Genomic DNA, 15,614 nt, shown 5'->3' with positions numbered 1-15,614 from the left:
ATTACAGGCCGATTAGCCTGACCTCGGTCGTTGGTAAGATTTTAGAGTCCATTATTAAGGATGAGATTTCAGAATACTTGGAAGTGCATGGTAAAATAGGGCAAAGTCAGCATGGTTTCATCAAGGGGAGGTCATGCCTGACAAATCTGTTAGAATTCTTTGAGGAGGTAACGAGTAGGTTAGACAAAGGAGAGCCAATGGAAGTTATCTACTTGGACTTCCAGAAGGCCTTTGACAAGGTGCCGCACAGGAGGCTGCTCAATAAGATAAGAACCCATGGTGTTAGAGGCAAGGTACTAGCATGGACAGAAGATTGGCTGTCTGGCAGGAGGCAGAGAGTGGGGATAAGGGGGTCCTTCTCAGGATGGCGGCCGGTGACTAGTGGAGTTCCGCAGGGGTCAGTGTTGGGACCACAACTTTTCACTTTATACATTAATGATCTAGATGAAGGAACTGAGGGCATCCTGCCTAAGTTTGCAGATGATACAAAGATAGGTGGAGGGACAGGTAGTATTGAGGAGGCGGGGAGGCTGCAGAAGGATTTGGACAGGTTGGGAGAATGGGCAAAGAAGTGGCAGATGGAATACAATGTGGGGAAGTGTGAGGTCATGCACTTTGGTAGGAAGAATAGAGGCATAGACTATTTTCTAAATGGGAAGAGAATTCAGAAGTCTGGAGTGCAAAGGGACTTGGGAGCCCTAGTCCAGGATTCTCTTAAAGTTAACTTGCAGGTTGAGTCGGTGGTTAGGAAGGCAAATGCAATGTTGGCATTTATTTCAAGAGGACTAGAATATAAAAGCAGGGATGTGCTGCTGAGGCTTTATAAGGCTCTGGTCAGACCACGTTTAGAATATTGTGAGCAATTTTGGGCCCCGTATCTCAGGAAGGATGTGCTGGCCCTGGTGAGGGCCCAGAGGAGGTTCACGAGAATGATCCCAGGAATGAAAGGCTTAATAAATGTTTGAGGACTCTGGGTCTATACTCGATGGAGTTTAGAAGGATGAGGGGGGATCTGATTGAAACTTACAGAATACTGAAAGGCCTGGATAGAGTGGATGTGGGGAAGATGTTTCCATTATTAGGAGAGACTAGGACCCGAGGGCACAGCCTCAGAGTAAAGGGAAGACCTTTTAGAACAGAGATGAGGAGAAACTTCTTTAGCCAGAGAGTGGTGAATCTATGGAATTCATTGCCACAGAAGGCTGTGGAGGCCAGGTCATTGAGTGTATTTAAGACCGAGATAGATAGGTTCTTGATTGGTAAGGGGATCAAAGGTTACGGGGAGAAGGCGGGAGAATGGGGTTGAGAAACTTATCAGCCATGATTGAATGGCAGAGCAGACTCGATGGGCCGAATAGCCTAATTTCTGCTCCTATGTCTTACGGTCTTATGGTCTCTGATTCAAATCATGTAGAGGATGGTAACAGACGGCAGGTCTATGTTACTGAAGGAAAACCCGCTGGGTTTACTGTGATACAAACAGAAAACAAGAACAATGTTGGAAATTCAACCTGAACTGTTTAGAAGTCTAAATTCGTCACAGGAAGGGTTGTGAAAATGCAGATGGCACCATCGCAGGAGGCCATGGCTTTTGAGTCAGTTGAGGTGTTTAGATGGGAAACAGGTACTTATTAGGGAAGTCAAATCACTAAAAGCTAGTGGATGATGTCAAAAGCAATTAAAAAGGAATTCTGACCTATCTCTCAATTGAGCCAAAATGCAAATATGATAAAGTTAGGCTTCAGTGGTAAAGAGCCTTGGTCAGCATATGTTGGTGTACTGCATTCAGTTCTGGGAACAGCACCTCAAGAAGCATATATTGGCACTGAATTCACCAGAATGATACTGGGCATAAAGGTTAAATTATGAGGACAGGTTGTTAAAATGTGATCTAGTGTTCCCTTGCGTTAAGAATCAGGGGTAATCTGATCGAGGTATTTCAAATGGTAAAAGGGTTCAATCAGGTGGATAAAGAGAATCTATTTCCTCTGGTGGGGCATCCAGAACAAGGCATCATAATCTTCATATTAGAGCCAGCCCATTCAGGGGAGAGAGCAGGAAGCACCTTCTCCTCTTCAAAGAGCTGTCGATGCTAGGGGTCAGTGGAAACTGAAGTTTGAGACGGAGAGACTTTTGTTAGGTAAGAGTATTGAGAGGAGGTCTTGTGGTGCAGTGGCTCATGTCCCTACCTCTGGGCAAGAGCTCTGGGTTCAAGTCTCACTTCAGGACTTGAGGCCATGGAAGGTGTTCATAATGTGGCGAAATAGGTTGATTATCAACATGTAAATCCTTCCAATATGCCTGATGGCAGGCAGTAAGAGCAGGAGCATTTCTTGGTCAGCCATACTGTAGAAGGCAATAGCAAAACCACTGCATACTTTGCCAAGCATAATCATAGGCCAATCTAATGGTCGCCAATGCTCTTAGGGCATGGTACCTGGAGGAGGAGGAGGAAAGGGTATTGAGGGTCATGGAACAAAGGTGGATAAAGTGAAGCTGAGGTGCAGATTAACCAGGATTGAATAGCATGGCAGAACTGGATCAAGGGGCTGAATGGCCTGCTCCTATTCTTCTGTTGATATAAATGTATTAAGGAGACATTAATCAAAAAGTTGAGCTACTAACCAAGTGGCAGAGCGGGTTGAATGGACCAGACGGCCTGATCCCATTGTTATCTGAAGGCCATTCATTGAGTGCAATTAACAGATGGGGAGCAAAAAGCCTTAAATGTAATAAACTTGCAGTGGCATGAGATCGTGTACCTGAGCTTATGCGGATTCCAATTCCAGTTGTGCGTTACTGGTTGGCTTAACGTTCCAGATGAGCTTTACAAAAACCACTGGATACGAACAAACAATTTAGGAGCAGGAATGGCTTGAGTCTGCTCCGCATTTGCAGCTGGGTGGCCCCTCAATGCACTGTCTTATAGACTCCCAGTCAACAATAACAGCAGGGTTGTTGGGAAAGCTCCCTCTGGTCACTTGATCAGTAAAAATGTTTCCCAGCGTGGCTCGGGATTGTGGACACCAGGAAGGTCAAAGGTTGCAGTTCTGGTTTGTGTGTGGGTTATCCTGAGATGAACGAATTAAGAGACAGACAATGTTATCCTAGTTGGAGGTAAAGTGCTCGTCAGGAATCTAGATCACCCCATCAAAGAATATTTATGCAATATATTGTTTTAATAAATATGTTTTTCTAAAATATTAGGTAAGAAATGCTAATGCGGCGGACATTACTACCTGCATGATGACCAGATTGCCAAAGCTCCAGGATTTCTCTGGAGTTTCCAGGGATTGAAAATGAATCTCCGGGATACTGCTGTGAGCAACCCTGGAGAAAAACCGTTAAAAAATTTTGTTTTCATTTCTTTGAACATTTTTGTTCACAAGTTCTGAAAGTATTGGTGATGAGGGTAAAGGCTGTAGGAGGTCAGGTGATGAAGCCTACAAGGATAGGTCCAACCAGAACTGACAAATCTAATTACAGCACAAGGAAATCAGAGTATTTAGGTTTTGGAATGGGATTGAAACTAAAGTGCCTGTTTGCCCTCCATAAGGAGGGACGACAAGCAGAGTATCCACCAGGGTTTCAGGGCGAGGGGAGGGTCCCAGCGCAGGGCCCGCTCCAGCCTGTGTGCCCCCACCCTGCGGTTCTGCTGGTTATTTGCTATGTAAACAATTGTGCCACTGTGCACGCAAGTTCCAGTCGTGAACATCAAATCACCGTGAATATCACACCGAGTGCGAACTGTGAACATCAAATTATTACCGGCTTTCTGACATTGCACAATCCTAAACATGTCTGAAATGGTTGCAGCTCCGAGATTAAACTTCTGGTAGTGACAGTTGCACCATTCCCAGCAATGGGAGACAGTCTGCGGCGCTCGCTTCGGTCCCTTCACTGCCATTCCAGAGCAGGTGCATGTTCTCAAAGCACGAGTCTTTTGCCGGCGTCTCTGTCAGTTCTGTATCGTAGTGTTTAGTCTCATCTTGGTGCTCGATGGCGTTCACTTTTCGAAAGCTGAGCAGTGGGTGGCCAGTGCCTACTTCTCACCCTCCACCTTCCTGTGGGAACTGATTGCAGCCCAGAGTCTGCACAACATTCCACCCCTAATGCAGAAAGAAACCCTTGAGTGACTGATAGGTAAATCCCGTCTTTCTAAATGCACAGTGCTCCCTCTGTCCTGTGTCACACACGTATTGCTATGTATAAATACACATACAAACATATTGGCCCAGAGTTCTTGTTTTGGAGCAGGGAACTGTTCGTTAGACAATTTTCTTTACTCTTCAGACCAAAAATGTTTTGCCCTGTAACTTACTGTCAGTGCGAGTTGGTAATGGTGCAGCTAGGGCAGTTGGGTATGTGGGATCTTGGCGAGCAGTGGGACCTACAATGGATCTTTTAAAGGATTACCACTTCACTGTTACACCGTTCACTTGGCCAAAGCAGTCGAAGGGTATTGCAGGAACAGAAAACTTCTTATTAAAAAGTTACTCTTACACTCTTAAACTTTCTGCTGTAAAGTTTAACAGCACAATGCAGTAATTTCTTCAAACATTTGGGGATGTTTTTGTGAAGTTAACAGAGCAGCAGCATGAATCATCCAGCAACTCGTGACAATTTGCAACTCACAGGGTATCCAGTAATGGTGTGTACATTGAATTCATTGTTATTAACCTGGGAAATTCTGGCCCATTACATATTTTTAATATAGTGCCCACCACTTGAACCATCCCTATGTATCCTGGGCAACTGCTCACATCAGGCAAATGCCATTGACCACTTTTTCTTACCATAGACATTAATTACTAAAGTACTGCATAAACCATATTAAGCTGGCCAACTATTCTGGGCAATTCTAGCCACTGTTCAATAGTTAGTTAAAGTATGATTGCCCGTCATTTAGTCCAAATTCTACACCCATAGCCTCTACAGATCTTAACACTGCTGGACAACATTTTAAAATTAACTCCACACTCTGCTTGCTTCTTAAGCCTATCCAGGATTTGAAACTGATGAAAGCAAGATACTGCGGATGCTGGAAATCTGTAACAAAAACAGAGAATGCTGGAAAAACTCAGCAGGTCTGGCAGTATCTGCAGAGAAACAGAGTTAACATTTCGAGTCCGTATGACCATTCTTTAGAGCCTTCCTGTTTTTGTTTCAAGATTTGAAACTATTTGTTATTAAACTGAGAGATGGCTGACTTATCATCTTGAACTGTTCAAATTCTGGAATCTAACAATTATTGTCACCAGGGATTATGTAAGGACTGTCTATTCTGGCTCCCATAGTCAATTTTCGATCTCTGCAACCATTTGACTTCTGAAATTCTGAATTTCATCTTAATTAATATATCTGACGATGGCTTGATTTTAAATTCACCTTCAGAAATTCCAGATTTTAGTCACTTGATTCTGCAATGTCTCTTTAAAATAAATAAAGCAGTATCTTTGAGCCATCATTAAATGATACCTAAGTCCCTCTTTTGTAACCTGGGACAGCGCTGGCCACGTTATATCGTACAGTGCTATGGGGATCAATTGTGTTTGCACAAATGCCCCCGCGATCCATGGTGGGGGCTCTTGAGGTGTGGGCACCATTGGAAAGGCCAACATTTATTACCTGTCCTCCTAGTGAGCCTTCTCCTTGAACTGCTGCAGACCTTGTGGTGTTGATGCTCCCATGATGGCTCCCATGATAGGACATGCTAAGGTAACCTACCACCTTGTTGGGTAAATGCCAGTTTTGTAGCATAGCTGGGAGAGCAGATGGCTCTGGTGCACAGGATTTTAGCACTGCAGTTGGGTAGTTGTCAGGGCCCATATTTTTGAGGTATTATGTATTATGCATTTACACATATGGTGTTAGCTGTGTTTCTATGGGTAACACTCTCACTTCTGAGTCAGTAAGTTGTGGGTTCAAGTCCCACTCCAGAGTCTTGAACACACTAGCAGACAGTGCAGTATTGAGGGTGTGCTGCAGTACTGAAGGGGTGCTGCCCTGTTGGAGATGCCATCTTTCAGATGAGATGTTAAATCAAGGTCCTGTTTGCCCTATCAGGTATAAGATCCCATGGCACTATTTGAAGAACAACAAAGAGTTCTCATTGTGTCCTGACTGATACTTATCCCTCAGCTAATAGCTAAAAAAACAGATTATCTGGTCAATATCACATTGCTGTTTGTGGGAGCTGGCTGTGCTCAAATTGGCTGCCGTGTTTCTTACATTGCAACAGTGACTACACTTAAGACTATTTCTTTGGCTATAAAGTGCTTTCTGGCATCCTGAAATTGTGGATGGTACCATATAAATGCAAGTCTTTCTTTAATGAGAACATGAAAAATAAGAGCAGGAGAAGGCCATTTGCCCCTCGAGTCTGCTCTGCCATTCAATAAGGTCACGGCTGATCTGACTGTGCCCTTAACTCCACTTTCCTGCCTGCCCCTCATAATACTTGACTCCTTTACAGATCAAGAAATCTGTCTAACTCAGCCTTGAATATATTCAATAACTGAATCAGCTGTTCGCTAGAGTAGAGAATTCCAAAGATTAATGTCCCTCTGAGAAGAAATTCCTCCTCACCTCTGTCTTAAATGGAAAACTTCTTCAGAAGCTGGCCCATTTCTAGCTTCCCTCACGAGGAGAATACTTCTAGCAAGCAGCTGTTCAGCTTCCTCAGAATCTTATATGCTTTAATAAAATCACTTCTCATTCTTCTAATCTCCAGTAGGCGTAGGCCCTTTTTCCATTACATACGTATACACACACACATAATTCCAGTTTGATTTAACGGATTTAAGCATCTTTGAATGAAGAGGAGGTGCAAGCACCCCATGCACATGCGCACCACACATGCAGCGATGCTTGTGCACATGCACATGAGTGCACTCATCACCACCTTCGCAAGGGCAGTTAGGGATGGGCAACAAACGTTGGCCTTGCCAGTGACACCCACATCCCATGGAAGAATAAAAAAAATGCACCCTGCAAATATGCATAGCACACATACAAACACGCATGCATACATAATGCACACACACCCTACATATATAAACTCACACATGCATTAAAAAACACAAACACATTGTTAAACATCCACTCAAAGGCCTTTACCAAACATTTGGTAAATTTGCTGACACAATAATGTAAACAGTCTTGCCCAACAATTTTCTCAGTGCACAGAGCAGCTAAACAATAAGGAACAAATTACCACATTATCTAACACAGCACAGTGTTTAATAACAGCCCACGCATACAGCCTGGGGAGCAGCCAGCTATGTCTTTACACAATCTTGGTGAAAATCTCAGCTTCAAGGCTGATGGAATTAAAGGCACCAAGGAGAAGTTCGCAGAGAAATAAGAAGAATCCAGTGTAGGTGGAAACGCTCTGCGCTGTGATTGAAGAAACAATCCAATCATATTAACAACAGCTGAACTCACATTACACCTCCCCTCATAATAGTTCTTTCTGAGCACGGGCGCAACCACTTGGGATTAATGTGGAGATCAGTGTGTGTGGAATGGATTGTGTGCCCTTCATACAGCTGTAAGTCCTAGGAATGTCTCTTGTTTCCCCCATTCTAACTCTGCATGTGGTTTCTCTTACTTCAAGTATACAATGGGATGTTGTAACTCAGGAAATGAAGAGCTAACTATTTACAGAATGACCATGCAAGGGTTGAGGACAGTTGATCTTCCTACAGTGCTGCTGTGTAGTCTCACCAAGATCTCCTTTGACAAATGTACCATAAGATGAAGTACTGAGCCATACAGGTGAGGAAGCTGCTCCCTCAACTGTGCCAATTAACTAATTTCATCAAGGAGAGTTTGTGCTGTGTAATTGGTTATCCCTAGGCTAGGAGGGAAACATTAACCAGCATTCCTACTCTTGGTGGAAGCACGTGTGAAGGTTGCCTAAGGCTGCGTGCCCTCCTTCCCAGGGTCAAACAGCCCATCCACACCATCTGTCAAGATTTACACATATATTAAGAACGCCAGGGGGAGGTATCAAACACAGAGTCAACAGCTTCAGGAACAGGAGGAGGAAGAAAAAATGAGCCAGAAAACGAACACAAGTTGGTACAAAGGTTGACTGAGGGCACAGTGGGTAAATGCATAAATGATGTACAAGTGGTGGGCAAGTGATATACACACCATGCATGGTGTACGTGAAGTGGGCAGAGTTCACATAGTGGGGATGTGACATTGAACCAACCCCGAGCTCTAATATTGATTGAACTGAGTTGACTGATCTCAGTAATGACAGGGTCAGGCTTGTCTCAGGCATAAGGGATGCCCCTTTGGGTGAGATGGCAGAGGGTGACAGTCTGCTCTTTCAGAATAGAACTGGAGAAAAGAATTGGGGCAAATTAAAAATGTTCTGAAATCTTTCAAAGGCTGGTTACAGGTTCTCATGATTGAATGGTGCAGTAACATAAGAGCATAAGAAATAGGAGTAGAAGGCGGCCATTCAGCCTGCCCTGCCATTCCACATACAACAATGAGGTAAAAGACCAGCTATTCTGTTTGTAGTGACGTTGGTTAAGGGATAAATACAGGCCAGGATACTGAGTGAACTCTATGCATTTCCTCTAATACTGCCATGGGATCTTTAATAGGAACCAGAACAGACAGATGAGGCCTCCGTTTAGTGTCTTGTCTGAAAGACGGCACCTCTGACAGTGCGGCACTCCCTCAGTACAGTACTGGAGCATCAGCATGGATTACATGCTCAAGCCTCTGCAGTGGGCCTTGAATCCACGGGTTTTCTGACTCAGAAGCAAGAGCCGAACCACTGAACCCCAGCTCACCTGGAACAGGAAGGTCACTTAGAATTCAAACTGTAATTCAGCATAAACAACTGACCGACAGAATCTCAGTCACAGCATTTACCTTATCTGGATGTATTTCAAATCATCCCTTGTTACATCCGTGAGAAGATCCTGCAGTGTGTAACCATTGGCTACAATCTGTAACATGAGCACAGCAAAGAGCATGAGAGTCAACATTACATTGTCATGTCATCTCACAGCTGGTTCTGACCCCATGTTCTCTCTGACCTCTTTGACAACACTCCTGGGGGTGCTGGGTTGCCATTTCATGAGCTCCAGCATCCTCTGGTAACTCTCACCATGAAGCCATTCTCTATGTATTGACCTAAGCAGGCACTTTCAGTGGCTATTCACCCTTAGGAGCATCACAGTTGAAACCAACAATGTCCTCACCTGGCACCTGTTCAGGTGGGGGTAACTGGCGAGCAATCAACTTGGCTGTTTATTCGCAAGGTCGCTAAATGGAGGAGTTGAGGGTATGTAAATTGGACCAAGAATTGAACTGGGTCTATTTGGCTCAGTAACTCACTGCTCTGGATAATCTGACCATTGGAAGAGGAATTTACAGCCTGACCATATTGATCATCAACCAACAACAACATACACAGACCCATTTTCTCCCAGTGGCTGTGTCAACAGGACCAGTTTCAAGTAACTTCCCCATCTGGGACACACCTTCCTGATCAGACCCATCCAGGTAGGTGGGTTTCCTGAGCAAGACACTTTGGGGGTCAGTACCTGCAGCGTCAGCTCAGATGAGCACTGACCAAAATCAAATCTCAGGTCAGAGACTAGGAATCGTGCACAGAGTAACTCACCTCCCGACTCCCGAAAGCCTGTCCGCCATCGACAAGGCACAAATCAGCAATGTGATGGAATACTCCCCACTTTCCTGGATGAGTGCAGCTCCCAGAAGACTCAAGGAGCTTGACATCATCCAGGACAAAGCAGCCCACTTGATTGGCACCACATCCACAAACATTCACTCCCTCCACCACCAATGTACAGTGGCAGCAGTGTATACCATCTGCAAGATGCACTGCAGGAATTCACTAAGCCTCCTTTGGCATCACCTTCCAAACCCATCACCTCTACCATCTAGAAGGACGAGGGCAGCAGATAGATGGGAACACCAGCACCTGGAAGTTCTCCTCTAAGCCACTCACCATCCTGACTTGGAAATATATTGCCGTTCCTTCACTGTCGCTGGGTCAAAACCCTGGAACCCCCTTCCCAACAGCACTGTGGGTGTACCTACTGCAGTGGTTCAAGAAGGCAGCTCACCACTACCTTCTCAAGGGCAGTTACAGATGGGTAATAAATGCTGGCCTAGCCAGCGACGCCCACATCCCATGAAAAGAATTATTAAAAAACTGGCACCTTCCTGATGTATGGCTCAACATCCTATTGGGCATAGCTGGGCATTAGCTGCCCTCATCAGTGGGGAGTGCCTCCTTCTTTAAGTGGAATAATGTGCAGTCAAATTAAACTGCAAACCCCTTTGGGACATGCAACCATTTATTTTGTACGCAAACATTGTTGATTTTTTCCAGTATGTTAATAACACTGCCTAAGGGCCCAGGAGTGCTGAGAGGACCCAACGTGTGTAATATACACATCATCAGTCAAACAGCATATGTTTCAGCATTCCAGTGTTTATTCACAGCTTGTTGTATTCCCCCAGGCTCACTGAAACAGCACAATTTTATTTTACAATACTTCATTGTCATGAGAAATACGTGTCATCTGTACTCCAGTGAATGTGCAACTCCATGTGGCTTAAGACCAGGAGGAATGCAAACATTTAGTGGCTGTAATGTCGATTCCATTGCCTGCCAGTGTTTGTAATTGTACAGCACGCAACGAGGCCCAGTCTCCAACACAAAACACAAGCAGTTAAATAGTGCTTCTGATCACTGATAGATCTAACTGCTGAGCAGTTACCAGGGAAACATAGGTATATATCCAGGAACTTATTGTTAGGAAGGGTGCAGATTTGACCAATGACCCAGTCTATATAGATATTTTCAAATGGTCTTCCCTAACAGGAGAATTTAATGGACTATCTGAGGAACCTGTCATCTGGGAGTGTCATCAAATAAAAACAGAAAATGTTGGAAATACTCAGCAGGTCAGGCAGTATCTGTGGAGAGAAAACAAAGTTAACGTTCCAGGTCAATGATCAGGGATGTTATGATTCCAGTTTAAAATGGCTGCCTTTCCTAATTTCTCTGTTCTTTTCTTATCCTTGTCCATCACATTCACAAGTTATTTACTCCTACTTCTAGCCTTTATTCTTTGCTTTTTCTCATCTTCTCATTTCTTCAGCCTTCTGCTTGCATCCTCTCTCTTTCTCAATCTCTCTCTCTGCAGAATAGGGAAAGATAACGGTTCCTCTGAAGTCAATCAATTCCCTTTATAGGAGGGGATACCAACGCATAGATCAGCTTGGGCGTGAGAGCATTGAGCTCCCATTCAAGAGGTGTGGCAGCTTCAACACATATTCATATTCAACTCATATTCAGAGAGTCCATGAGCAGAATTTTACAGGCCCACACCGGTGGGTTTACAAGGGGCTGTGGGGGGGTTGGGGGGTGGGTTGGCGGTGCTTAAATTGCCTGGGTGGTCTTCCCGCTACCTACCCCTGAGCTGTCTGAAATTTTACAAGGTTCAGGCCTATTGTGGCCTACTTTCCCTCACCCTAATTGAGGCCCTTAAGTCGCCAATTAATTGCCGCTTATCGCCCGGCTGCAATTTTGAGGCCAGCAGAAAAAGGTCAGGGCGCCTCTCTACCACAGGCCCCCTTTCCTGATTGGGTGCCCCCATCCAAGGCTCCAAGGTTTGTCCCCCACTGGGGGCTTCTTGCAATACTGGCCTTTCCAACCTGACCTGCTAACCAACCACTCTGGAGCCTCCCCTCCATCCCTCACTGGGTGACATTTGCACTTACCTGGTCTGGGCTTCCAGCACCTCCAATCTGGGGGCTACCTGCAGTGCCAGCAGTGGCCACCCTCCCGGTAGCACTGCTCAGCTCTCTGAGGTGGGACTTCCTCCTGAGCGAGGGTGGAAGGCCTGCCTCCAGCAATTAACTATCTGCAGAGCGTGAATTGTCTGCGGGATTGCCAACATTAACAGGGGTCTTTTTCGATGGCAAGAAATCCTGCCCCACAATTCTAGCAATACAAGGCTTTGACTGCAAGATCAATGTCTACGTCAAATACATTCAATCAAACTATCAAAGGCACAATATAAATATAAGCTGTTACTATTATTTTCCCCTTTCTCCTGATACCACTGACTCCTAATAGGGTAGAGTTATGCCCAGTCCTCCAGTATAGCTTTTGATTGGTCATTCATTATGTACATGCACAGGTACCAGCAGACAACCCATAAAAAGAGTACTGCCAGCAAAGTCTCTCCTGCCGATCTGTCAACATCTCTCAGTCTAATTACCTCCTGTCATGTTATTATAATCATATAAAACCTTGGGCTTATTTACTGTACAAGACACAAGGCCCTAAACGCTCATAAAGGATTGGGTAAACACAATGTGGATTAACTTATTAAGACTAGGCACATATGCACAGATATACATGGGTATAAAGCTTGGAGACATCGGAGCTGTGCGTGTGTGCTCTGCTCAAAGCAAAAATGAAACAATCACATGACATATTTCCCTTCTAGTGATGTCATGCTGATATCGCTTAAAGGCATATTACAACACTTCCCACTATAATCTCATAACACTCTACACAAACCAGAATACCTCTTACCTTGTCAATTGTTTGTTGATCGGCTTGTGCTGTCGACAGCCACCGTGTGAGTTCCTCAGCTTCGGAGTCCACAGGGGCCGTATGGAAGTCACAAAGAGCAACTGAAAAGATATCTGGTCAAGAACATTGAAGAGAACCTTAACAAGCTGTTCTCACCAAATTCCACTTTCAAATTTCATAGAAAGAGAACTGATTTTCAAACTGAATTCAAACAGGCAAGGTCAAGAAGCCCGACCTTTTCCTGATCAATCTCCAACCCATACCTCAATTCAATGTTACTTAAACCCATTTATCCATTCAGTTCAAAGATATTTCCATTCCTACCCTATGAGCTAAACAAAAAGTCCTGAAGATTTTCTTTTCCCTTTCTCACTCTTCAGTTTGACTCCCTTGGATTTTGGACTATTCCTCTTAAGCTAACACTTCACCCAGAAATCTTAAAAACTTCAATGCTGTTAACTCAAAGTCTCCTCTTTCCCAAAGAAAACAAGTTCAACATCCTGAACTCTTCCTTATAATTTAGATTATGAATACCCATCCTGGCCCCTCTGACTTGTCCAAAGCATCCCAAGGGCACTAAGATCCTTGCCATGATGAATCTGTTCACGGTTATGCAGAGGGGTAAGTCATTAAACCAGGATGTTTAAACAAAGATATCTATAAATGTTGCTCAGACCCAGCCAATCCAAATTGACTCCATATTTGAATGTTTATGACTGGATGAAAATCTTTCTGGCCCCCATCTTATCTCTCATTGCAGCTCACGCTTCCTGTGGTTGAGACCATTCCCAGGTCTCCAGATGCTCTCACTATCTGGGGGCTGAGTGACAGCAGCAACAATGACCCTGCCCTTAATCATCTCTCAGTAGTGGGAAGTGGGGCTGAGCGGTGGCCAAGAATTTTGCCCCGTGCAAGATCAGCTGTAACCAGCAGAGGCATCAAACTCCCGCCCTTCCAATCAGTGACCTGCCCTACGAGCCACTTACACATTGGAAACGTTCATAAACAAAAACAAAACCTGTTGGAAAAACTCAGCAGGTCTCTCAGCATATGTGGAGAGAAAGACAGAGTTAACGTTTAAAGAAGAGTCATGAAGAGTCATACGGACTCGAAACATTAACTCTGTCTTTCTCTCCACAGATGCTGTCAGGCCTGCTGAGTTTCTCTGGCAGTTTTTGTTTTTGTTTCAGATTTCCAGCATCTGCAGTACTTTGCTTTTATGGAAATGTTCAGAGTTCAGTGCATTTCACAAAATAGATTAATTTACTCTTTGTGGCGTAAAACAACATTCCAGGGCATCAGGAACTCGTGTGCAGCCCCCTATCATGCCCTTATGCCGACACTACCGGAGAGGAATGAACTGCAGATTGCAGACATTCCAGAATCCATCCCAAAGATGAACAGACAAAGGACAAGAAAGAGGACCAGTTCATCTGTTTTTTTTGGGCTGTTGGTTGAGGGAAGAATGTTGGCCAGGACACCGGGCGATCTTGCCTACTCGTCTTCAAATAATGCCGTGGGGTTTTCAATTTCTCAATGAAAATCATCTCATCTGAAGTGCTGACCAGCTCCTTTAAAGTTTTCTTCGAAACCACCTCTTTGACTCAGCACCCATTTCACTTATGCTTCTGTGAGGCTTGGGATGTTTCTCTTGATGAAAGGTGCTATACAAATGTAAATTGTTGACAAGTGCGCTGACACTGGTTGTGGTAGTTTCCTTCATCCTGGTGAAGGTGGTGTGGGGAGACGGAGATCAAGTATAATCTGATTAAATTAGACAAGTCGAGTTCAATTGCTAAACCCTGATGAGCATCCACATTGAAATAGGCAAACAAAACGCTCTTGAAGAAAGAAAAAAATGAGCTTTCAGCATCTTTGAAGTGACGGGTATGAGGGACACACTTGTTACTGTTTGCCCGCTGCAGCTGCCACAGCTGTTTAAATCTATACAGCAGTGCCACACCAGGAAATGTCTTTGAAGAGAGGAAAGTGGAGGCAGTATGTCCAAATCGTGTCTATTCACTGAGTGCTGGCTGATGGAAAATCCCAGCTGCCTCAACACTGCTCCAACTGGATCACTTGATTTCTGAGGACAGATTAACACACTAGTCTTTCATCTCCTTGAAGCACAAATGTGCATTTAATAGGAACGTGACTGAATGAAACATATACTCTGACTTTGCAGAAAATGTAATTTTACATATTATGGAAATTAAAGATAAGCTCCTCCCATCGCTCACTGCTGGCAGGGAGCTGGGGTCCAAGTGAGTGCCGATCAGAGACCCTGCATACAATAATATAGCCCTCACTTCAAACCCATGTCCCGTTCCAGCAGAGTGTTCTGCCAGGAAGCATGGGGTCGACGGGGTTACTCAATGCTCACCATTTGTGCCCATAAACTCTCTTCAGTTTGGTATTGGCGGTCGCAGTCCACATTGCTCAATATTTATACGAATGTAGATTACAGGGAATTCCATAAAAGGTACAGGACAGAAACAGGCCATTCAATTTATGCCCATGTTAGTAGTGAGAATGCAGCAACTTGCAACAGCTGAGCTCACCTGCCCAGTTGCCTGATTGGTGCACATTAATCTCACTCTACCTACACAGCTGCAGTAACAAAGCCAACAGCTGGCACCATGTCATCTTAACCCTTCAATGATATAATTTCGAAGAAAATGAGAGATTCCCCCTGGTGTCCGGGCCAATATGTATTCCTCAATCAAAACCACTAAAAACAACCGATTTGTTTTTTATTCACCCGTGGGTGTGGGCATCGCTGGCTGGGCCAGCACTTATTGACCATACAAACTGCCCTTGAGAAGGTGGTGGTGAGCTGCTTTCTTGAACCACTCCAGTCCATGTGCTATCAGTACACTTACAGTGCTGTTAGGAAGGAAGGTCCAGGATTTTGACCCAGCAGCAGTGAAGGAACAGCAATATATTTCCAAGTCAGGATGGTGATTGGCTTGGAGGGGAACTTCCAGTTGGTGATTTTCCCATG

At 44.5% G+C, this 15,614-nt stretch overlaps 1 protein-coding gene across 2 annotated transcripts in view; it reads right to left on the bottom strand.

Moving 5' to 3' along the window:
* Positions 1-2,894: 2,894 nt before the first annotated feature.
* The window catches only part of LOC144695870 (mitogen-activated protein kinase kinase kinase 5-like), a 174,921-nt gene continuing 162,201 nt past the window's right edge, over positions 2,895-15,614 (bottom strand). Inside the window, exons 27-29 of one of the 2 annotated variants that reach the window (XM_078566913.1) lie at positions 12,611-12,723; positions 8,899-8,975; positions 2,895-4,109 (exon numbers count right to left, since the gene is read on the bottom strand). In XM_078566913.1, coding sequence (XP_078423039.1) covers positions 4,043-4,109; positions 8,899-8,975; positions 12,611-12,723 — 257 coding nt within the window. In that variant the 3' untranslated portion in view covers positions 2,895-4,042. The remainder of the gene's footprint in view (positions 4,110-8,898; positions 8,976-12,610; positions 12,724-15,614) is intronic. The other variant, XM_078566914.1, reaches the window with a different exon arrangement.

This window comes from Cetorhinus maximus, chromosome 21, assembly GCF_964194155.1.
Source record: "Cetorhinus maximus chromosome 21, sCetMax3.hap1.1, whole genome shotgun sequence".
Taxonomy (NCBI): Eukaryota; Metazoa; Chordata; class Chondrichthyes; order Lamniformes; family Cetorhinidae; genus Cetorhinus; species Cetorhinus maximus.
The sequence above is the reverse complement of the archived record's forward strand: the minus strand, read 5'-3'. Positions and strand labels throughout refer to the sequence as shown.